The sequence below is a fragment of the Pelophylax lessonae genome (assembly GCF_965119305.1).
Source record: "Pelophylax lessonae genome assembly, chromosome: 1".
NCBI lineage: Eukaryota > Metazoa > Chordata > Amphibia > Anura > Ranidae > Pelophylax > Pelophylax lessonae.
The window spans coordinates 809,717,988-809,743,286 of record NC_138768.1 but is presented as its reverse complement, the minus strand read 5'-3'; the positions used below and the strand labels follow the sequence as shown (position 1 = coordinate 809,743,286).

Below are 25,299 nucleotides of genomic sequence, written 5' to 3'. Positions count from 1 at the left end.
ATTATAAGTTATAAACAAACAATTTATCTCAAACATTAAGACTATAGTGTTAATTTATTAAAGTAGAAGAAAGTTCACTTTGCAAAAGTAATAATTTCATATGTAAATAAGCAGAACTTTCCCTTTTGGGAGAAGGTCTGTTTTAGACTATGTGAACATTCACATTGCAAAGTGAGCTTGCTCTTCTCCTTTAGTAAATCATCTCTTTAAAGACGAATCCTCCTACTCAGTGTTGCTGCCGATTATGTGAGTTTCTGTGCATCTTAAGCTTACCTTTTAAAATCATGGTAAACAAAAGCTGAAACAGACATGTTGACCACCAACCTGCAGGAGGGCCATTATAAGGCAGCCCAAAGGCGACGGCCTGGGTGAGGGCAGTAAAATCCTTATCCCCAGCCATTTCCTGGGGATTTGGATTTTTATGTCTTCCCCCAGCAGGCAAACTAAAACTTCCACATTGCTCCTGGTAGGAGCAAGCGTGGAAGTTTTAGTTTGCCTGCTGCTTACTAGGCTACTGGCAAAGCGAGGAGGGAGAAGTAGGCAGGCGGGTGGTCTTTAAGTTCTGCTGTCAGAGAGGGGCTGCAAGGATACAGAGGAGGGTGGAGAAGTGAGTGGATCCAAATGGTGTGCTTGGAGCGGTCGGGGCCAGCTGTCATGCAGGCTCCAATAAGTGTGTGACCGGCTGGGCAGGGTAGGCCAGGCGAGGAGGTCAGGGTGAAGGATCCCCCCCTCCTGTGCTGCAGCTGCCACCAGAAATCTTCTGCCGGTCTGTGACATAGATCCTCTACATACATTGACACCATCTGGAGGACAGGTGAGATCTGGGAGGACTGTTGCTTTCCAAGGTGTGTGTATAAGTGATAATGTCCCCCTCCTGTCCCCCCTACTGTGACAACCCCCCCCCGTCCTGTCGCTCCGCTCCTGTAATGCTCCCTCCTTCCTGTCCTGCCGCCCCCCTCCTTTTCTGCTTATCCCCTCCTGTGATGCTGCCCCCCTCCTGTCCCGCTGCCCCCCATCTTTCACACTGCCCTTTTCCTAGCACACTGCCCCTGTCCTATCACACTACCCCCTCTTGTCCCACTGCCCTCCTCCATTCACACTGCCTCCCTCCTGTTACACTGCCCCCCAGTCACAATGGTGGGTGTGGAGGGAGGGGGGTGTGGGGAGGGGTGCCAGATAGAGCTGGGAGGCGGAAAAATGCACTTTCGCCTAAGTAGACAAAAATCCTTGCGCTGGCCCTGACCTGCAGGAAACTGTTCATTGCCCAATAAAATGCACGGCTCATTGACCAGCATTTTGTGAGCATTGAGCATTACAGTCTGCATTTACCATGAAGGTAAGTTCACCTTGCAGATATATGGGTAATGGTATCTGAACAAGCAGAATGATGGGGCATAGAGGAAGGTTCTATAAAAACAAAACTTCTTCCCATGTGCAATGACCCTAAAAGTGTCCATTCTTCATCAAAGTCCCCATAAAAGAGGAAAATCATTTGAATACAAGATACTTTGATGCTACAACCCTCAAGATTTCTACAATGGTGATGGCTAACAGTCAGGCCAAAATACCAGAACCTGGGTCTCTCAACAGGCGGTGGAACCATAGGATACAGCACTGCAGTTTGAGAGGCAGGCATGTGTTTGTGTTCCAACTACCAGGAAGTCAAAATGTCCACATAAAATGAAGTCACTGTGAAGAAATAGCTGTATGTACTGGAACCTAATGATTCCTAATGCATTGTGTATTTTGAACATATTTTCCCTTTACTCTAGGATTGTTTTATCAAAATGTGAAGCAAAGCTATTCATTCTTGTGGTGGATTCATATTTCTATACAGTTGCCATTTTAGAAACTAATACAAATTCAGCTTTAGAAAAGTAAACCCATCTCTGACTGCTTTCTTGGGATTCCTAGTAATTTATCTTTGTTTTCTTTCTTCCCTGTGGTTTTCACAGAAATGTATTTTTGCTACAGCCAGCAGTTTCTTGGAAAATTGCTGCATGTTTATAAAATACAGCGGCTATCATATGCATTAAACTCATTTTCACAATTCTCAGTGTGAACACTTGTGCTAATTTATCAGAGACTTCTTTTTGGATTTTGCATTTGCCAAATACCTCTAAAATGACAGATCAGTGTATGGCATATTGATATCATTTATTTATTCTAGATATGGACAACCACCAGTCATCCAACTTTAGGATTACAAATCCTAGCATACCCAGGAAATGTTTAGATCTGCACAGGCAACACACATGCAGCAGCTACTAAAGCATACTCTACCTTTAGCACGGCACTCCTGTACCACTGTCTGCGTGAAGTTACACACTCTGTATTTCTGCAAAAACCGTTCAATAAATTTATTAGCTTCTGCTGGTGTTGTCCCGAGACATTCTGAAAGGCGTTCTTTTCCTGAAAATACGTAAGCAAAATGTATATGTGCATGCATATACAGTAGTTCTAACTAACCACATCAGCAACAAATTATAGATATGCTACACTTTGGATTTATCTATTGTGTGACCAAAATGTAATACGCTGCTCAAAGAGATGGTCGATCAGGACACTTGCACAGGAGGCTTTTCTAATCTGAAATGTTGCGGTCATATATAGCTATAGAGCTATTAGAGCTACAGAGCTATTTTATTTGCCTCTTCCTTGAGTACTTGCTGCTGTTGTTATGAAGAATAGGAAAAGAATGCTCATACATGATTGAACAAGCTGAAGACAGAGTGGGCATTGTCAGAGATGCAGCGAACACCAAGATATGTCAGTGGGGGGTGTGCAGGAGAGGCAGAGTGATCGGGATTGGGGGGTGAGCGTCACATATGTGGCAAAAGTGCGCATCAGAGCAGTAGTGATGAGTGAAGAAATGCACATTGGTGAAGTGGCAGTGACAGCAGAAATGCAGATCGCTGCAGCGGCAGTGAGTGGGGTATTATGCATCATTGGAGTGCCAGTGAGTGGGATATTGTGCACTCATGCAGTGGAAGTGGGGTGTTGTGCATTGCTGCAGTGGTAGTGATTGGGGTATTGTGTATTGGTGCAGTGGTAGTAAGTGAGGCACTGTGCACTGATGCAATGGCAGTGATTAGAATATTGGGCATTGCTGCAGTGGCGGTGAGTAGGTTATTGTGTGTCAGACACTATGTAATGAAAATTATGGCATCAAATACTTCCACATGCATGGTAGGAAGTGACTGTTCAACTCACTAACAAACTTGTGTGCATTTTCACCATATTTCGCAATTGACTCTTACTAATACCAATGCACAGTAATTTACACAATGTCATCAAACATAGTGGCAATGATCCACACATACATTTAACAGGTTGGACTTACATGTTTTTATCTGCATGCATGGATAATCACCTCCATATTTCTTTATTGCCACTTAACCACTTTACCTCCGCCCACAGTAATATTACTGCGGCAGAGTGGCTCGTTATCGTCTGACGACGTAGTACTACGTCGTCAGACACTCCCCCTTCTCGCTCCCGCTGTTTTCATTCACAGCGGGAGTCGGGCCAGGGGAGGAGCAGCGGCGATCGCCGCTGCTCTGCCCCGATCGCCGGGGATCTAGTGTGGAGATCCGCCCGCCTGTGTAAACACAAGCGGGCGGATCTCTATAGTGACAGGGAGTGACAGATCGGACTGTTCAGCATAGCTGGACATCCGATCTGTCCATGACTCACTCAGTCACCTCCCCCCCCCACACGTCAGTAAGCACCAGGCATACATTAACCCCTCCCTCTCCAATAAAATTAACCCCTTCCCTGCCAGTGTCATTTTTACAGTAACAGTGCATATATATAGCACTGATTACTGCAGTAATGTCACTGGTACCCCCAAAAGTGTCAAAAATGTCAGTCAAGGGTCCGATCTGTCCGCCGCAATGTCGCAGTCCCGCAAAAAAAAATCGCAGATCGCCGCCATTACGCGTTAAAAAAACAAAACACCAAAAATGACAGAAATCTTTCCCTTTGTTAGTAAACGCAATAACTTTTGCGCAAACCAATCAAAATACCCTTATTGCGATTTTTTTTTACCAAACATAGGTAGCAGAAAACAAATTGGCCAAAAAGTTTTAAAAAAATTGGTTTTTACATCTTTTTTGGGGGGAATTTCATATAAAAAAATGTTAAAAATTGTTATTTTTTCAAAATAAACGCTCTTTTTTTGTTTATAGCGCAAAAAGTAAAGATCGCACAGGTGATCAAATACCACCAAAAGAAAGCTCTGTTTGTGGGAAAAAAAGGACGTAAATTTCATTTGGGTACGGCGTCGCACGTCCGCGCAATTGTCAGTTGAAGTCGCACAGCGCCGAATCGCAAAAAGTGGCCTGGACGGAAGACAGCAAAATCCTCCGGTGGTAAAGTGGTTAATATTGTGCACATGTAGTAATGTATATGATGCCATCAAATATATAAGTGATGACCTGCGTATGCACAGTAGAAATAAAACTCTGATATCTACATCGCATATGCTAATCAAGTGACACCAAATGGCCAAACACTAATGTACAGCAGGGGTGTTAAAATGCTTTAATAGAATGATGCTCTTGCTAGGTACCCCCAAACTAATCACTTATTTTCCCTTCTGCCACCATTGCTAAGGAACCCCACAGCCATCATATTGGAGTCCAAGGTAAAAATAATTTTTATCATCATTTCAAAGTAAATTTCTACATTCAAATCCATATAAATGTTTACCTGCTTTATACCCACTTTCTGCTACTTAAAATGGAATTAAACCACCCTATCGTTTTCAGCCAAGGAAGCCGCCATCTTGGCCTTTTCAACTGCCATGGTGCTGCATATTTGATCAGTTATGACACCAGCCATTGGATGGTTTGACAGTTTGATTGAGAGCACAACAAATGTCACAGTTAGCATTCTCGGCATGCCGGGAATGTAACGGCTTTTTGTTAAATCAATGGGTTTACTTCTGCTTTATCATTCCTCTTTGCTTTTTTTATATTAAAGTATAGGATAGGATGCAATAAAGGATTAAAATAGTTTCTGAGCTCTCCCTAAACCCTCTCAACCCAAGCTCATGTATACATATCTGAATAATATAAAAAAATGTTACATACAACATACAGCGCTATTGAAACTTAAATAATAAAAAAAAGAATAATTCAGACCATTATTCATACAACCAAAAAGAGTGCATTAAAACCATAGATCAATGAAAAATATAAATAAATAAATAATAATTAATAACAAAAATGTTATGCAAATCATTAAAGGTGCATTAAATCAATTTATCATTAGTTTATCCAACAAACAATACAGTGAATAAAAGAAATAAATACATTTTGAAAAATCAATCCAGTATATAATGAAATACTCAAAGGTCAGTTGTGACCAGATGAGACCAAAATCGAGCTCTTTGGCATCAACTCAACTCGCTGTGTTTGGAAGAGGAGGAATGCTGCCTATGACCCCAAGAACACCATCCCCACCATAAAACATGGAGGTGGAAACATTATGCTTTGGGGGTGTTTTTCTGCTAGTGGGACAGGACAACTTCATCGCATCAAAGGGACAATAGACAGGCCATGTACCGTCCTTCCCTAAGCCAGGGCATTGAAAATGGGTCGTGGATGGGTATTCCAGCCTTACAATGACCCAAAACACACGGCCAAGGCAACAAAGGAGTGTCTCAAGAAGAAGCACATTAAGGTCCTGGAGTGACCTAGCCAGTCTCCAGTCCCTAATCCCATAAAAAATTTGTGGAGGGAGCTGAAGGGTCAAGTTACAAAACGTCAGCCTCCAAACCTGAAGAGGATCTGCAAAGAGGAGTGGGACAAAATCCCTCCTGAGATGTGTGCAAACCTGGTGGCCAACTACAAGAAACGTCTGGCCTCTGTGATTGCCAACAAGAGTTTTGCCACCAAGTATTAAGTCATGTTTTGCAAAGGGGTCAAATACTTACTTCACTCTTTAAAATGCAAATCAATTTATAACTTTTTTTAGAATAGATCTTTCTGGATTTTTTGTGGTTATTCTGTCTCTCACTGTTAAAACAAACCCATTAAAATTATAGACTGATCCTTTCTTTGTCAGTGGGCAAATGTACAAAATCAACAGGGGATCAAACTATTTTTTTTCCCCTCACTGTATGTAACATTCTAATTTTCTAAGAGTTTTCTCTAGCTGTAAGCCATAATCATCAAAATAAAAGAAAGAAATGCATGAAATGTATCACTGAGCATAATGAATCTACACTATTTTACCAAAAGTATTGGGATGCCTGCCTTCACTTTAATTTGGCCCACCCAATGAATTAGAGCGGAGACTGCGAGCCAGGCCTTCTATCCAACATCAGTGCCTGACCCCACAAATGAGCTTCTGGAGGAATGGTAAAACATTCCCATAGACACACTCCTAAACCTTGTGGACCGCCTTCCCAGAAGAATTTAAGCTGTAAAGGGTGGGCCAACTCAATATTGAACCTTATGCACTATGCCATTAAAGTTTATGTGCGTATAAAAGGCAGGTGTCCCAATACTTTTGGTAATATCATGTATATAACATATGAGGTTCACTTTTTAAATTGATTTACTGAAATAAATTCACTTTTTGATGATATTCAAATTTTTTGAGATGCACCTATAAATGTGCAATTTGATGTGTATTTCTTATTGTTTTCTTTTTAAAGCGTAACTCTACTTTCGTTGAAAAAATAACATTCCCCTCTGGGTGATCTCTGTACATTGCAAGGATTATAACAACCTTTGTTGCAGATTCCTACCTTTTGGTATTCTGAAGAAATCATTGTTTGTTCCTCTGTGCTAAGTGGGTCAAATGGGAGTGGTTTCATAATTATCTGTCAGCTGTGGCAGCTTTAGGGCTCTAATGAGGAAAGCTGCTGGACCTGCATCCCTTTAGACGTGTTCCTATTGGGAGTATCTCACCAAAAATGACATTTTTGATGCAGGGGATGCCAGAAATCTGACTTGTATCTTAGGCAGATTTATGGGAAAATTGGTAAGCCAATCACACATGCAGGAAATGATGTTTCTGGGGTGTGATCAGTACACATTCTGTGTACAGAACACTTCCAGGTAGCCATATTGCATTGCATTTTCAGAATATTAAAACAGCTATAGATTGAAAAGGAAAGGTAATTTTTAATAACATTCAATCACAATATGATTTGTGTCGCAATTGTATACGTTATTTTGTTTCTTCTTTATTTGCTGTTTTTTTTCCCCATGAGGAAGTGGAGATACCCTTTAAGCTTTCATTGAAAATAAAGGTAATATCTTAATAGACAAAAAATAAGTAACCAGACCAGCGCAGATATGGGTAAAGCTGCTTGCAATCAAAGGATAAAACACACAACCTTCAATCGAAAAATAAAATAAAGGATTGCAGCGCCTACATAAATCACTTGGAAAGTGTACTTTTATAAATATTAATAAGCATAAAATTCTTCAAGTCCATAAATGAATATAGTCCTTAAAAATGGAAGAATCACTCGCCAAATATCTCAAAAGTTTGGTACAAAAATACCTGAAAGGTTCCCCGATAAGGGAATCAAGAATGTCCGTGTTGTATTCAGTCACTCTCATAGAATGAAATATGAGTAAAAAACAGAAGAAATAAAACACTCATAGTGTAGTATATAGATGAAACTGTAAATTCTTGTATAGCGGATAGGGAAGAGCACCCGTGATGAATAGGCAAAAAACACAAACTTCAGTGCCTCAATCCTGTTGACCCACATGCAATGCAAACTCATGTTTACACAGCACTTGTTACTATGATCATCTCACCGATTGTCACATACCTTATAGCAGAGCTTGAAGTGCAGAGGGCGACCTCTTGTACAGCCCTGGCTCAAGCACCACTGGAGTTGCAACAGTGGATGCGAGAGCGCAGTGGGGTAAGAGTGCCTGTGCTGGTCTTCAGTTGGCAGCTGAGATGAGTGGCCGATGAGTCACTGGACAGGACTGGATTGCTGAGCAGCAGGTAAAAGCAGGTACAATGGTGTGGATGCACAGCGGATGCAGGACAGCGTCACCAGGCACTGGATGTAGGGGAATGGGCAAAAAACTGGAGCAGGGTTAGACAAGCCGGATCGGTAACAGATAATCAGATATGGTATCAGCAGCAGCAGGCAGAGAACAGTCGGTGTACAGGTAGAGGTTGGCAGCAGGATATCAGGCAGAAAAGCAGGTATAGCAGAGTCTAGGCAAGCCAGGGTCAGGACTGGAGATAAGCAAACGTGGTCAGATAAGCCGGGTCAATACAGGAATCAAATACAGACACAGGAACTGAACTCAGGTAAAGCTGCAGATCAGACAGCACTGCACAAGTGCAGCTGCTACCCTTATATATGCCATTTAGGCGCCAATGCTAAAACGGCTAATGCGTGCGCATGCGCATGGGCGTTTGCATTTGGCGATTATCTGTACACACACGCGCATTCCTGCACATGCACATCTGCCTATGCCGAGGACGAGCTTTGGCTGGAAACGCGTCGGGCGGAGCTGATCACGTGACGTCACGCCGCCATGATTGCTGTTTGTGCGGCGTTTTGCATAGTACAGAGTGTGTGACCCACTGCGAATGCCTTAAGACCCTGGTGACAGGAGGATCAGTGAGAAGATCATAGTGACAAGCGTTGTGTAAACACTTGTTTGGTGAGTTCGTATTGCATGTGGGGCAACAGGAGTGAAGCACTGAAGTTTGTGTTTTTTGCCTATTCATCACGGGTGCTCTTCCCTATCTGCTATGCAAGATTTTACCGTTTCATCTATATACTACACTATGAGTGTTTTATTATCTCTGTTTTTACCTCATATTTCATTCTAAGAGAGAGACTGAATACAACACGGACATTCTTGATTCCCTTATCGGGGAACCTTTCAGGTATTTTTGTACCAAACTTTTGAGGATTTTGGTGAGTGATTCTTCCACTTTTAAGGACTATATTCATTTATGGACTTGAAGAATTTTATGATTATTAATTTTCATAGAGGTACACTTTCCAAGTGATTTATGTAGGCGCTGCAATCCTTTATTTTATTATTTTCTAATATCTTAAAATAAACAGTAGTTTGCCTCCTCTTATAAATTTGCCAGACTAGGCCCAGCCTGCATCTAAATTTGGAGCATCATATTATCATATTACAAAAATGTTTCTTGCATACAAATTCACTGTTCTGGTTCTATTCAAATTTAAAGTAAAGCTATACTTTCAATAAGTCATTTTTACTTTTATCTTCATTAAACTGAAAATCAAATGATTGTAATAATAAAACTTGGGGAACATTTTCCTAATCATTAAAGTAAGTGAAAATCAGCATCTTTTGATACATGTCTGTTGATAACTACTTTAAAGCGGAGTTCCACCCAAAAGTGGAACTTCCGCTTTAGGGAGTCCTGACCCCCCGACATGCCACATTTGGCATGTCATTTTTTGGGGGGGGGAGCGGGTACCTAGTTTTGACTGGTACCCGCTCCCACTTCCGCTCGGAGCGCCGCGGCGCCCTGAGCGGAAGTTCTCCTCTCCCCCTCCCTCCCTGCAATCTTCTGGGACACGTCAGAGGTCCCAGAAGATTGCCGGCCAATCACGGCGCGCAGCGCGACTCGCGCATGCGCAGTGGGTACCCGGCTGTGAAGCCGCAAACTGTAACAGCCGGGTGCCCACAGCAGTGATGCCGGTGTTCCGTGAAAAAACCATACCCGTGAGAAAACCATACCCTCGTCACTTCCGGTTCAGCTACGGAGGGTATGGATTTCTCACGGTAGTTAAACTTGCGGCGCTTACATTAAAACAGCTTATCTGCAACATAAATCATCTCCGCTCTTCGCCCTGTCACTGCCCTCATCTCCGGTAATAAATATAAAAGCGGATCACGGAGCCGCGATCGCCGTCACATTTACATCTCATACTCCCGCTGCCGCTTTTATATTTATTACCGGAGATGAGGGAAGTTACAGCGATAGCAGAGGAGATGATCGATGTTGCAGCCGAAGTGTTTTAATGTACCCGCCGCAAGTATTACATTAGACACAGTGCTGTGAGAATTTCATGCCCACCGAGCATGCGCACTTGTCAAATTCTTTCATGTTCATTTACGTATCCGGGGCTCTGAGCATGCGCACTGCTGCGCTGCTCAGCTGTTTCAGACCGGAAGTGACGACGGTATGGTTTTTCCACGGGGTATGGTTTTTTAACGTTACACCGGCGCCGAGGGAGAGGATCGAGGCTTCCGGCGGCCGCATCGCTGGACCGTTGTACAGGTGAGTAAATGGCTGGAACTCTGCTTTAATATTGCTTCAGCCTTTGCAATCAGCCCCACGATCCCATAGAAATAGAGAAAAAATGATACAGTCTTACCAACACCATAGATGACTGAATAGACTATACGTTTCGCTTGTTCTCGGTCCGTTTGGGTTACATTTTTATATTCTATTTCTTTCCTGTTTTCAGAAAGCAAAACCAACAGCAACCAAAAATGAGCGAATGACACAAATGTTTCAGCTACAAAAGCATATAAAAGCGGTTCATAAGACAATTATCATACCATAACGTGTAAAGTAAAGAAAAGATGTGGAATACAGCACTTTTAAAAATAAGTCAGCAATGGGCAGCTCCCACATATACAGTATTTTATTCCTCTAGGTCCACTCTCATTCTAGGTCCACTCTAAGTCTTTTAGTGTTTATTCAGCAAGTTAATATTTAGCCATATGTTTAAAAAGTTGGAAAGAAATGTTGATGCGTCAGATAGCAGAATCTGTAGTGACTGTGGACTGTAGTGCGTTTCTGCATACTGCTAAATGTACTAAAAAACGCATAGGTGTGAATGCAAGGTCAAACCACAGGGAGATGTGGTGACTTATTAGGTGAAATGGCAAGCAGGTTGTTCCTGTCACAGTTTTGTCTTCAAATCCAACCTATGTCAGTATCTGCAGCTGTTCATGTTGAATCCTAGCAGGATCACTCTGCTGTTTCACAATTAGGTCCCATACTTGATTCCTGTTCATCTAAGCAACAGCTTTCTAAATTATAGTACCAGCTAAAAGTACAAGTCTCTGTCCTGTCAATTAATGACTGGCCCTACCCACTGTCTTGGAGTTGGACAGCATTTGGTGTTAAAGGCATTTTATACCTAAAACCAAAAACGTGATATTTTGCAGTTTACCAATCCGTAGATGTGCTAGCTGCAGACGTTTTCTTTTTTGAGGCTTTTTTTAACATGTTTGCACCTGGTGATTTGGCCATTAACACACTTGGGAGCACTATTCCATCTGCTTACACCAACAATAGGGCACGATTCCTGTCACTGACACTAACAATGGGACACTATTCTCCCACTGACACTAATGATAGGGCACAATTTCTCCAAATGACACCAAGGATGGGTTACAATTGCTTTCATTTACACCAACCATGGGGCATTATTCCTCCCAATTACATGAAGCATTGTTCACGCCCACTAATGCCAGGACATTTTCTACTCCAAGTGACCACAATCCAGCCCTTCTAAAGTCTGGAGACCCCTGCTCTAATTGATACATTTGCAGGAGAGCTTGTTCAGTTTAAAAACAGACTTAAGCTGGCTATAAATGGTTCGAATCTCAGACAGTTCAGAAGGGACCGGGCCCAGATTCAAACTATGTATGGGCAGGTTGATGGATCAATCAATTTGGGTACAATCAGCCCATTGGATTTTACATGCGATTATTGCTAACCGCTATTATAGCCACTAGCAGTAATCACTGTGTTCTCCTGGTGGGGACGGCACCCCCCATGGGGAAAACACAATGGCTCCGCGGGAGGAATTCCTCTATCAACAGTGACTGTGTTGATGGAGGAATCGAGCGATTTTCTTAGGAAAGAAAATCAATCCGTCTATGTCCAGCTTTTAGAGTTGAGTGGACATCTGGATGTCCGTGTTCGGCAGGTTCGGCCGAACTTGAAAAAAAAGTCCGGGTCTGTGTCCCGGACTTTTTCCCAACTTTACCCGGTGTAATGTTCTGGTACCTCTGGTACCCTTGTCTCCATATTTCTCCTTTCCTAATTGCGTCCCATCTTGTGTAACAAGGGACGCATATACCTTTAAGACCGGATGACATCATTGCCGAGCACCGCTATGAGCGGCTATTTCAATCGCCGGTTTGCTCTCACTCATCGCTCGTTCAAACCGCATGTTCACCGCACCTACTCCTGTGAAGTCGGAGCTGCTGACATTCTCCCTTGCTGAACTGAAGCCGGAAACCTCGCTGGTGATCCGTATCTCGCTACGGGATCACCCTTCTCCGATGGACACTGTTACTCCTAAACCTATCTAAGTGATAAGTACCCCACAGGGGATTCTTACTAACCAATCTCCTACTGTCATCTACTGCAATTACCAAGACTATCTGTATCTATCTATTCACTATCATCTGCATAGACTGTTAGCTCTTGGGACTACCTTCAACTATCCTTGCACTAGGTTACTCTGTCTAAGTATACCCCATCTATGTCCTCTTACCATCTGCACTATACTTGACATCAGAACCTATCTGCTTTACCATCACCTACAAACTCTCCTAATACTACTGCTAGTGCTCACCATACAATAGCCTGTCTCTCATCTATATATCCTCATATATTCTATCCCTCCATTAACATCTATTAATATATATGGTATATAACAGGCTGTACACGGTGATGAAGTCCTGAGAGTTGGATATGTTTGTTCAACAGATTCTCTACAAGGCTACTGAGTGTAATAATTCTGCAGCTGTAAATCCATCCACTAACAAAAACGCATGAACGTTACACCCGGACACCGAACCCCATTGAAGTCAATGGGGACCCGAACTTTCAGGCACTAAAATGGCTCTAAAACACCAATGGAAAAATGGAAAATGTAGTTAAGAGCATGGCAAGTGCTCTGCAAACAAATGTGGATAGGGAAATAACTTAAAACAACAAAAAAAAAAACAGAAAAATAAAACAATTATCTTCATCTGTGAAGGACGAGGCCCATATGGAGTAGGAGGGAGGTTGAGGTGACGGTGGATGTGGCGGTGTAGGTGGAAGCGGCGGTGGAGGGGGACGAGGTAGCCAACACTGCTTTTTTTCAGTCATTTTAAATTAGGGTACACCCCAAAAGAGTGAGAAAGATCAAAAATATAACAATGGCTGGGTAAGGTCGGTATCCAACTCTATTCTGCACAAGGTACGGAAAAGTCCTGTGGGATCCATGCCTGGTTCATTTTAATGAACGTGAGCTTGTCCACATTGTCTCTGGACAGGCGGCTGCGCTTGTCTGTGATAACGACCCCCAGCCATGCTAAATACACGTTCAGATAATACACTGGCTGCAGGGCACGCCAGCACCTCCAAGGCGTAAAGGGCAAGCTCAGGCCATGTGCCCAATTTGGAGACCTAGAAGTTGAAGGGTTCTTCTGAGGTGCTGGCGGTGCCCTGGCTGCGTTGGCGACCTCTTCCTCCTCCTCCTCTGCCTTGGCTGTGTGCTTTCACTGTGGCCCCGCTGTCAGGTGGGAATGCCAGCAGCATGGCGTCTACCAGCGTGCGCTTGTACTCGCGCATCTTGCGATCACGCTCCAGTGAGTGAATTAAGGACGGTACATTGTCATTGTAACGGGGATCCAGCAGCGTGGCCACCCAGTAATCAGCACAAGTTAGAATGTGGGCAACTTGGCGGTCATTGTGGAGACACTGCAGCATGTAATTGCTCATGTGTGCCAGGCTGCCCAGAGGCAACGAAAGGCTGTCCTCTGTGGGAGGTGTATTGTCTGTGTCTTCTGTATCCCCCCCAGCCACGCACCAGTGATGGCCATGAGCTGGCCTGGGTGCCACACTGCTGTGAACATGGTTCCATCTCCTCCTCCTCCTCCAGAACTGTGCCCTTGCTGGACAATTGTGTACCTGACGTTTGTGGAGGCAGGAACCCACCCTCGGAGCCACTTGTGAATGACTGCCCTAAAAGCCATGGAAATGATCCCTCTTCCTCCTGTGCCACATCCTCTTCCATCATCGCCCGATGCGTTTTTTCAAGGAGGCATAGAAGTGGGATAGTTAAGCGGACAACAGCGTCATCGGCACTGGCCATGTTGGTGGAGTACTCAAAACAGCGCAACAAAGCACACAGGTCTCGCATGGAGGCCCATTTATTGGTGGTGAAGTGGTGCTGTTCCGCAGAGCGACTCACGCGTGCGTGCTGCAGCTGAAACTCCACTATGGCCTGCTGCTGCTCTTTCCAGCATGTGCAAGGTGGAGTTCCACCTTGTGGGCACATCACATATGAGGCGGTGAGCGGGAAGGCCGAAGTTACGCTGCAGCGCTGACAGGCGAGCAGCAGCAGGGTGAGAACGCCGAAAGTGCGCACAGACGGCCTGCACTTTCTGCAGCAGCTCTGACATATCGGGGTAATTTTGAAGGAACCTCTGCACCACCAAATTCAGCACATGCGCCAGGCAAGGGATGTGCGTCAAACCGGCTAGGCCCAGAGCTGCTATGAGATTTCACCCGTTATCGCACACCACCATGCCAGGCTTGAGGCTCGCTGGCACCAACAACTCATCGGTCTGCTGTTCCATGCTCCTCCACAACTTATGCGTGGTGTGGGATTTTTCCCCCAAACATGCAAGTTTTAAAACTGCCTGCTGTTGTTTACCCCTGGCTTTGCTGAATTTGGTGGTGAAGGTGTTACGCTGACCGGATGAGGAGGCGGTAGAGGATGAGGAAGCGGAGTAGGAGGAGTTAGGAACATACAGATACAGACTATGCCGCAATTTAATTTTTTTAACCCCAAAAGCGTGTATATTGAATAGCGGAATAGAAAAAAGTATATAAAAAGGTGTATCTCACACGTACCGATACAGACTATGCCGCAATTTAATTCTTTTTACCCCAAAGGGTGTAGATTGAATAGCGGAATAGAAAATATGATATAAAAAGGTGTATCTCACACGTACAAACCCAGACTAGGCCCCGATTACAATTTTTTGTACCCTAAAGGCAGGATGAGGAGTAGGAGGAGTTCGGAACAGGAGGCAAACTGAAGCACCCTGCAATCCTCGGCAGTGGAAGATGCGCCCCAAAAATTTGGAAGGTGTATCTCACACGTACCGATACAGACTATGCCGCAATTTAATTCTTTTTACCCCAAAGGGTGTAGATTGAATAGCGGAATAGAAAATATGATATAAAATTGGTGATTTTTCAATAGCACATGTGAACACAGCAGTGTCTTATGTTTTATGTCACGGTCAGCTCAGCAGCAGGCTATGAAGGGAAAAGAAAATCCCCTTTAACTTTGTAATTTTTAAATAGCAGATTAATACAGACTATGCCACAATTTAATTTTTTTTAACCCAAAAGGGTGTATATTAAATAGTGGAATAGAAAAAAAGTATATAAAATTGAAAATCACTCAATAGCACATGTGAACAAAGCAGTGTCTTATGTCACGGTCAGCTCTGCAGCAGGTTATGAAGGGGGAAAAAAATTCCCCTTAACTTTGTAATTTTTAAATAGCAGATTAGTACAGACTATGCCACAATTTAAATTTTTTTAACCCAAAAGGGTGTATATGGAATAGTGGAATAGAAAAAAGTATATAAAATTGAAAATCACTCAATAGCACATGTGAACAAAGCAGTGTCTTATGTCACGGTCAGCTCTGCAGCAGGCTATGAAGGGGGAAAAAAAAATTCCCCTTAACTTTGTAATTTTTAAATAGCAGATTAGTACAGACTATGCCACAATTTATTTTTTTTTAACCCAAAAGGGTGTATATTGAATAGTGAAATAGAAAAAAGTATATAAAATTGAAAATCACTCAATAGCACATGTGAACACAGCAGTGTCTTATGTCACGGTCAGCTCTGCAGCAGGCTATGAAGGGAAAAAAAATAAATTCCCCTTTAACTTTGTAATTTTTAAATAGCAGATTAGTACAGACTATGCCACAATTTAATTTTTTTTTAACCCAAAAGGGTGTATATTGAATAGTGGAATAGAAAAAAGTATATAAAATTGAAAATCACTCAATAGCACATGTAAACACAGCAGTGTCTTATGTCACGGTCAGCTCAGCAGCAAGCAGGCTGTGAAGGGGAAAAAAAAAATCCCCTTCAACTTTGTAATTTTTAAATAGCAGATTAGAACAGCAATCTGTAGTAAAATATAGATGAACGCTGCACACAACAGACTGATAAAAATATATTTTTTTCTCCCTCCTCCTCCTCCTCCTCAGTGGGCTCAAGTGAGGGCAAAAAGATTGTTCACTGCACCACCCCCCACACTACAAAATCGATGTAGATCGCTAACGGACGATTGTTTTGTCAATGCCTAATCTCTCCAGCCTGTCCCTAAAATGCTCAAATAACTTTCCCTGCCTACACTCCGACCTGTCCCTGCATTCTTTTTGGGCACAATTTTTCACTGTCTGTCCCTAATCAGCAGCCAGCACGTATGATGTGTGCTCTCTCCCTACACTACAGCAGAATGACGCACCGCGCTGTGTCTCTCGAACTTATAAAGACATGGGTCACATGCTTCAGATGGCCAATCACAGCTACTAATACATTAGTAGGCATGGCTGGGATGGCTTAAGGCACACCAGTTAAACGCTTGTTGATTGGCTGTTGAAAGCCCGCCATTAAAAGCGCGCCATTACATACAAAACAGGAAATAAAATTACCGAACACAGATTTTAAACCAGAACATACAGTAACGTTTTCGGGTCCGTGTCCGGGTAGCAAAAATCCAATTATCCGGTACGAACCCGAATAATACAGTCCGTGTTCGCTCAACACTACCAGTTTTACAGGCCAGATCACCAGGTGAAAATAAAGGAAGGAAAGCCTAAAAAAAGAAAACAAATGCAGCCATAACATCTACAGTGCCTTGAAAAATAGAATTTTTGTAAGAACTTACCGTAAAATTATTTTCTCTGAGTCCTCTGACAGACGCAGCTCTCCATAGTTTCTTCACCAATGGGTAATGCGCCATCTACAGGAGTAGACTAGGCAGTGAAACTTTTTAGAAACTTTTCACCTAACACGCTTATAGGGGGTGTCCCTCATGACATTACCCCAGACACACCGTACTCACTAATCAGTTTCGTAGCAAGCAGTGAAGGAAAACACAACCAACCAAAATAGAGGGGTGGGAACTGCGTCTGTCAGAGGACTCAGAGAATCCGAGGATGCCATCAAATCAATCTTGTAGAATTGGGCAAAAGTGTGCACGTGACCAGGTCGACACCTTACACACCTGAGCCACCGATAGTCTGACTGATCCACTTTGATATGGTTGCATCAGACGCAGCCGAACCCTTACGAGATCCTTCAGGAAGGACAAACAGGGAATCAGATGTCCGAAAGGATTCCGTGGCCGACAGGTAAACCCTGACCACCCGTAATCACATCCAGCGAATGCAAAGCAAATTCTCTGGGATGCTTGGGCTTTGCACAGAGCGAAGGCAAAACAATGTCTTCATTGAGGTGGAAAGCCAACACCAACTTAGGGAGAAAGGATTGATTAGGTCGCAGAACAACCTTATCCCTATGAACAACCACATAAGGCGAACAGCAAGATAGAGCTGCCAACTCAGACACCCTGCGAGCAGAGGTGATAGCCCCCAGAAAGGCAACTTTCTGAAATAACAAAGGCAGAGAGAGTTCTCTGATATTTTCAAACGGAGGTCGTTGCAGAATGGACAAAACCAAATTCAGATTTCACGGAGGTAAAGGGTACCTCCTTGGAGGGGCCAGATGACGCACCCCTTGAATAAAGGTGCGAATCAAAGAGTTAGTCGCCAAGGGACGCTGAAAGTAAATGGCTAAGGCTGACACCTGACCTTTAATCGTGCCCAACGCCAAACGTTGCTCCACTCCTTTCTGCAAGAAGGCTAAGACCCTCGCCACCGAAAAAGGGTGAGGATGAAACCCTTGCGACCAGGAAATATACATCTTCCAAGTACGATGATAAATCTTCCTGGAAGTCGTCTTCCTAGCTCTCAGCAAGGTAGGAATCACAGAATCAGAGAGACCTATGTCCCTCAACACCTGGCCTTCAACAGCCACGCCGTCAAAGCCAGTGACCGTAAAGCAGGATGGAAGATCGGCCCTTGAGACAGCAGATCTTCTCTCAGAGGCAGCCACGGCTCGACGACCATCTTTATTAGGTCGCGCCATGGCATTATCTGATTGCATGCGAACCGGGAAACCGTGAAGTCGAGGCGTCCAATAGAGCAGGCAGAGTTTGATCGCCCTGAGCTCCAGAACATTGATCAGTAAGGATGCTTCCTCCATGGACCACAGACCTTGGGCACAAAGCGTGTCCAACACCCCACCCCAGCCCGTCAGGCTGGCATCCGTGGTGACCACTGTCCACAACAACGGCAGGAACGATTTGCCCTGGCACAGAGCAGGCGACCAAAGCCACCACGACAGCTCCGACCTCGTGAGACGGCTTAGACATATCATCCTGTCCAAAGACTGCGGATCCTTGTTCCATTTAGCAAGGATCTCCGCTTGTAGAGGCCTTGTGTGAAACTGGGCAAATGGGACCGCCTGGAAGGCCGCCACCATAAGCCCCAGGGACCTCATGCAGGTCCGCAGGGAGGAGAGATCAGTGTCCATAAGAACCCTGATCTCGCCCAGCAAAGTTTGAAATTTTCCCTCTGGGAGAAAAACCTTCACTTGAGCGGAGTCCAAGACCATGCCCAGATAATTCAGACGTACTGACGGGGTCAGTGCAGACTTCTGGAAGTTGATGGTCCACCTGAACTCCTGGAGCGTCTGAACTGTGACTGTCAGATTGCCCGACAGAGTGGCACACGAGCTCGCCCTCAGCAGGAGATCGTCCAAATAACCGAGGACCGCAATCCCCCTCTTGCGCAGCAGAGCCAGCACCGGGGCCAAAACCTTGGTGAAGACCCTGGGAGCGGAAGCTAGACCAAAGGGTAATGCCACAAATTGAAAATGCTCCTCCACCACAGCGAAAAGGAGATAGCGCTGATGGCCCTCGTAAATAGGGATGTGCAGATACGCATCCTTCAAATCGATGGAGGCCAGAGGCCAGAAAATCTCCTTGGTTTAAAGACGCCACCACCGCCCAGACGCATTCCATCTGGAACTTCTGCACCCGCTCAAAGCGGGTTTAGTGACTTGAGGTCCAGAATTGGACGCACCTTCCTGGGCAGTAAAAACCTTGAAACCTGTCCTGCTGAGGAACCGGGACAATAACTCCCTGTGACAACCACTGAAGGAACATTGGCTGCTGGCATGGCCTCCAGTTGCATCATCAATTGCAACATGCCCCGTCTGCCTCCGTGGAGAAACTTGGATTCAGTCCCGGTCACCTCCTGAGTGAGGCCTGACTCCCAAGCAACATACAACTTTTTGGGTCGGCCCTTGCTCTTCTCTGCCCGGAGCAGCAGGTAACCACACTGCCCACACTGGACCCACGCTTGCACCTTTAACGTTACAGTGGCACACTGAGGACATAGGACTCCTAGAAACTCCCGGCCACCTCCCGTGCACAGCGTGAGTCTGCCTTCAGGCACCATCCAGATGCCTGTGTCCCATACAAGGGATGGATTGGGCTGACGGATCTGCTCCGGTGCCTGCCTAGCAGATCTTTCGCCCACGGTGGCAGCGATAGTGGTCACACTCTTCGGCTCTCTCACAAATGCCATATTTCTCTCTCCTACACGTGTCTCCCTCACAGTCACACCCGAAGAAGGGGGCAATTAATAGGGCTCCCTTAGCCACTCCTGATTGGCTGGATGTTCCCGCTGTCTCCACCCTTTCGCCATATTGGGCGATGACTCCTCCTGTTAGGCAGGTCTGCATGTAGTGCGCTTTCCCGCTCGGTGCTGTAACTCTTCCCCTGCCATGCTCTCTTACTTTAGCCCACAGGGAAGTGGCTGCTAAGCGGATCATGTCACTTGCCAGACATGCATCCACTCTCCTCAATTGCACCAGGGCAACAACTGCGCCTTCCTTCACTGAAGCCAGCTGTCCCTCCTTGCTTGGCAAGAGTAATATCCTGCTGTCTGTCACACGGTCGATAGTTCTCTTCCTAGCCATACTTTTGCAATTTACATCTTCCATACTGTCTCTGAGGCTAGCCCCACTGCCCCTCTTGGCATGGCTGACTATGATCCTCACAGTATCCGTGCACCCACTATACAGAATAAATGTCCGCTGTTGGTCGCACGGTCAACATCAGTCCATATAGCATGCACACACCCGGCCCGCTGGCACCTCTCCTCCCGTGCCCCCGGCCTCTATCTTCACCGTCCCCACCCGGACCACCGGCATCCTCTTCTCTGCCCCCACTGGGACCCCTGACGCCATCTTCTCCGTCCCCACCGGGACCTCTTCCTATTAAGCAGTAGCAGCATTCATGCTCTTTCACATTTTTTCCCTCTGCCCTCCAATATCTGACAGCAGAGTATATATCATAGTCCATATCAAAGGTTCTCATCATTTTGCAGACTTTGCTTGAACACTTGCGTTGCCATGAGCAACCTTCCATGTGCACTTCTATCTTCATCCCACTCTCCCTGCCTCCCGCAGATCCGGCCTCACACTAGGCTTGGTACTTGAACAACACTTCTGGGCACAAAAATTGACTTTCCAACTTTTTCCTCTGCCGTTGCCAGGAGCAACTGGCCCAGTAACCAATGGCAAAATCCCAAAAGCCCCCAAATGTAGAAGCCTAATGTGGGTCTGCCATTGTTACCGGTGACACCTTCAGCCCATTTAAGCTGAATACCTAAGTGTGAGATTGGAAACGATGACCATTCCGGCATCTTTGGTTTGTTTTGTTTATTTGATAATGGGGATGGGAGAAGGGAATGAGTGGGATACTCCTCTGGTTCAACTAGGTACAACTGGGACACTTTGCAAAAAAATGCCTGTTAGCGCTGTCTTAACGCCAGCTGGATGCCAACCAACGCTTGCTGGCGCTTAAAAAATACTGACTTGCTGAACTGTGCTTGAACTTGACTTTTGACACTCTGGTTAGATCAAAAGTCCTGTAAACAGCTCCCCCCAGCCCTTCACTGACTGAGGTAGCTCTTTGTAACTGGATGTGCTTGCTGCAACTCTCAACACTGTACACTGCACGCTGTAAACTTTAACTCTTCAGGGCCTAACTGCTGGCGCCCCCTTTACACTTCAGGGTCCTCTCACTAGGCACCCCCTCTGAACTTCAGGGTCCTCTCACTAGGCACCCCCTCTACACTTTCAAGGTCCTCTCACTAGGCACCCCCTCTACACTTCAGGGTCAACACCGGCCACCCGTTTTTAGCTAGCTGGCTCCTGGATCCCTTGGACCTTCACCGGAGTGGTCCCCTCTGCTAGGCATACCCCCAGGGGCAGTTTACAGTACTCACGAACTGGGAATGCTTTCCTGAAACTGGACCCCCTCTGCTCCGCTGGTCCTTGGCACACAGGATCCTCTCTGCAGCTCAGCTCAGCTCACTCTGTCCCCTCAGGCAACCCGCCCGGGACACTCGATCCTGCTGACAGGAGGCGAGACAGCCGTACTCTCCCTCCTGGGACTCTGCGTCATGCGCTCCCCTCAAACTTATACCCACTCCGAGAATCCTGTGCGGCAGAATCTGCCTTTCTGGGGTAGATACAGACCTGAGTCTGCCATTGGCTGAGCTTCCTCCACTGTCCAATGAGAACCCTCTCATGAAGCACAGTGGGGAGACTCCCCAGTCTCAACAGCTACACCTGGGAGACATGACAGCCCAGCTAAAAATCATAGCCCTGCTGTTAGCCAGCTAAGGCCCACTATACTTTGCCTAGCACCTACCTTGTAGGGTGCTACATCAGTGTTAACATTTAGTTGTATTTGAAATTCCTTCTCTTACTAGCACAATGATCAGAAAGGCTACAATTCAACACGCTCTAGGAATCAAACATTGCCATAGATGATTTAATTATATTTCACAGTATGACATTTCTCTGTCTGTTTTCTCAGGCTTATTCCTTGTCCAGTTATCAACAATTTCCTGCTTGACATATCAGACTGCTTTTAAAAGGAAACACAAGATAAGAGAATATACTTTGATCTGTGCTGCATTGCTGAGCTACAGTTGAGAGATGCAAAGGCAGTGATCTTCCCCCACTCCACAAATGGACAGTAAACCTATGATATACTTTGAGCTATTATCCAAATAAAGCCCAGGGGTCCTTATGCTATTTCCTTGTTTGCAAACTCACATATTGTTTTTGGATGGGACACCACATGAGACAGGCTCTTTGCTGAGAAGATGCCATCTGTTTTTCTGTTCTTGTACAGCTGTCATGTTATTATAGATTTTCAGGTTGAGAGTTATTTCCTCGATCACTACTTTGGGGGGAAACCATAAGAAGTAAAATAACAGGACAAACTAAAAAAAAAGTAAACCTAGCAGTCCACCAACTTCACAGTGAACACATTTTAGTAGAAGCAATCAACTTACGTTCCCCCTAAATAAGAGCTGAAAAACTATGCATCAGTTTTAGGTATCTTTAAAGTGATTCTAAAGGATGAAGGTTTTTTTTTTTACCTCAATGCATTCTCTGCATTAACCGGTTGCCGACCGCCGCACGACTATATACTGCGGCGGTCAGCCCCGGCCAGGCAGAGTGACGTATCGGTACGTCACTCGCCTGTCACTGACTTGCGAGCCTATCGCGGGCGGGCGACAAGTCAGTGCGTGTGACCGGCGGACTCGATGTCCGCCAGTCACACTGCGATCGCTCCTGTGAAGGGAGAAAGACAGAGCAGCTTGTGTAAACAAGCTGCCTGTCAGTTCTCCCTGTGTAAAAGTGAAGATCTGACCGTTCTACTATGTAGAACGGTTGATCTTTGCTTTTACACCAATAGGAATGTCCCTACACAGTTAGAAACACGCCCCTAGGACACACTTAACCCCTCCCTGTCCAATAAAGTTAACCCCTTCCCTGCCAGTGTCATTTTTGCAGTAACAGTGCATATGTATAGCACTTAACAAAATATGGTGTAGCGCTAGTATACTAATTCTTTGAACTTAACAGTCCATATGAACAATAAACACAAATAATTGGAAGGATAGGTCCGTCAAAAGAAAGGAGGAAGGAAGTGCTCCCCGAATCTCATATCAAACTTTCACCATCCTGAAATCCAGTGTATGGAGACCACCACCAAGTAGAAGAAATGGCCCCTTACCGCAACGCAATGATCCCCACCACAGAGATCATTGACCGCTTGTAATGGAAATCAGACGGACCAAGTAGATGACAGTCCAGCTCACTAGGAAGATTTCAATGGCTCCACTCGATGTGAGTACATAAATAAAAAGAAGGGACAACTCCCATGGTGAAATACCGTCACACATTTATTTAGACCAAAAAGTAGGTGGCAACTCACATTTAGATGGAGATATTACAGCATATATCTCGAGGGAGCAATCCTAGGACCTGGTTCCTAACCAAGAAGATGGCCGCCGCGTCCCCTCGTGTGTCTCAGCTCGGCGTGCCGCAGGCTCCTCCTACGCGTTTCGTCAGCCAATTGACGTCGTCAGGGGGTGTGGCCTGCGGTGAGCCATCAATATTTATATGCTGAGCGAGGCGGAAGGGGCGGGATAACTAGTCAACGACCTGAATCACGGAAGTTGCGCAGTTGCGCTCCAACAACCGGATATGACGGATCGGACTTGACATGATCCGGAACAGGAAGCCAGTACATCACATGCCAGCATCCCTGATACCGGAATCAACACGGTCAGAAGCCGGAAGCCAGCAGTTTGCGTGCCAGCATCCCGGAAATCAAACCATCATTAACAACATGTCAATTAAGAATTAATTAATTGCACGTATAGGGACTCCAAGGTCGCTGATAGCCAGCGCATCTCGATAGTCCCATATAAGTGAGATCTCGATCCATATTGCGGGACCAAAGATTTTAATACTGTCTCACCGAAAGGATACTCATGGTTCTAGAGTGCATAAGTACACTTAAATGACACTACCGCTTAGGACACACAAGAGGATACAGCGCCATCCCCCGGTCGGAAACAGGTCTCAATGGATAACTCCTCCCACAAATGCAAAATTACAACCACATTAATAAAACGTATACAATACAGATAAAAATATGATTAAAATTAAAAATGCATATCCTATATTGCAAGAGATATAATAAAACCCCATAGTAAATTAATAAATTCATAAAACTTGAGCATAACAGCAAACATAAGACATATTGGGACATCAAATAACCACTCCATTCAAGCGTTGTTAATGAAGGAATTGATGTCCCAATCTATGTTTAACCCGTGGGGGGCATATGTTTTTAACCGATATATCCAGCTGGTCTCCAACTGGGAGACCCCCCTGGTACGGTTACTGCCCCTCCAGCTCCCTGAAAACTTATCAATGCCGAGGAAGACCGTGCCCTTTGGGTCCCCTCCATGGCAAAGATCATAGTGCCGTGAGACACTATGTTTCGGGAACAGTTTAAAAATGTTTGCTACATGCTCCTGTAAACGTACATGTAACTTACGAATTGTACGGCCCACATATTCAAGGCCACAGGGGCAACGCAACAAATAGACTACATGTCTGGTGGTACAAGTAATGAACGGCTTAATCCTAAAACTTTGTTGGGTGGCATGGGAGGTAAATGACTCAACCCGCCTCTCATTGCAAGCATTGATCTTACAGATGGCACAGCGTCTACATCGGTAAAACCCCCCTCTGTTGGAAAAACGAGATGGTGGTAGGCGCATCCAGAATGTTAGGGGCCACTTGTAGCCTCAATGGGGGCACCCCCCTAAAGATAATCTTAGGGGCCGCCGGCAGCACCGGCCCCAACAGACCATCACTTTTCAGGATATGCCAGTGTTTGCGAATTATTTTCTTAACTGAAAAGTGCTGGATCGAGTACGAGGAGAAAAAGGCATGTTCAAAATCTCTATTCTCCCCCCGTATCCTCGGTTGTAGGAGGTCGTCCCTATTCCGGCTATCTGCTTGCACCAGGGCCTTTTCCAGCTCCTCTTTATTATAGCCTTTTTCCATAAATTTGGATGTAAGGACACTGGCCTCCTGCAGAAAATCGGATCTGTTAGAACAGTTCCTTTTAAGTCTGAGGAACTGACTGACAGGAACGGATTTAAGCCACGCCACATGGTGGCAGCTGGATGTGTCAATAAATCCGTTCCTGTCAGTCTCTTTAAAAAACGTGGAGGTTTCCAGGGCACCTCCCACTACCTTGATTTTGAGGTCCAAAAAATGGATCTCAGATCTACTACTTTCGTGGGTG

At 45.1% G+C, this 25,299-nt stretch overlaps 1 protein-coding gene across 1 annotated transcript in view; it reads right to left on the bottom strand.

Moving 5' to 3' along the window:
* Positions 1–25,299, bottom strand: part of POLN (DNA polymerase nu) — a 560,717-nt gene that overhangs the window by 136,203 nt on the left and 399,215 nt on the right. Inside the window, exons 16-17 of the mRNA XM_082249983.1 lie at positions 10,361–10,443; positions 2,284–2,412 (exon numbers count right to left, since the gene is read on the bottom strand). Coding sequence (XP_082106109.1) covers positions 2,284–2,412; positions 10,361–10,443 — 212 coding nt within the window. The remainder of the gene's footprint in view (positions 1–2,283; positions 2,413–10,360; positions 10,444–25,299) is intronic.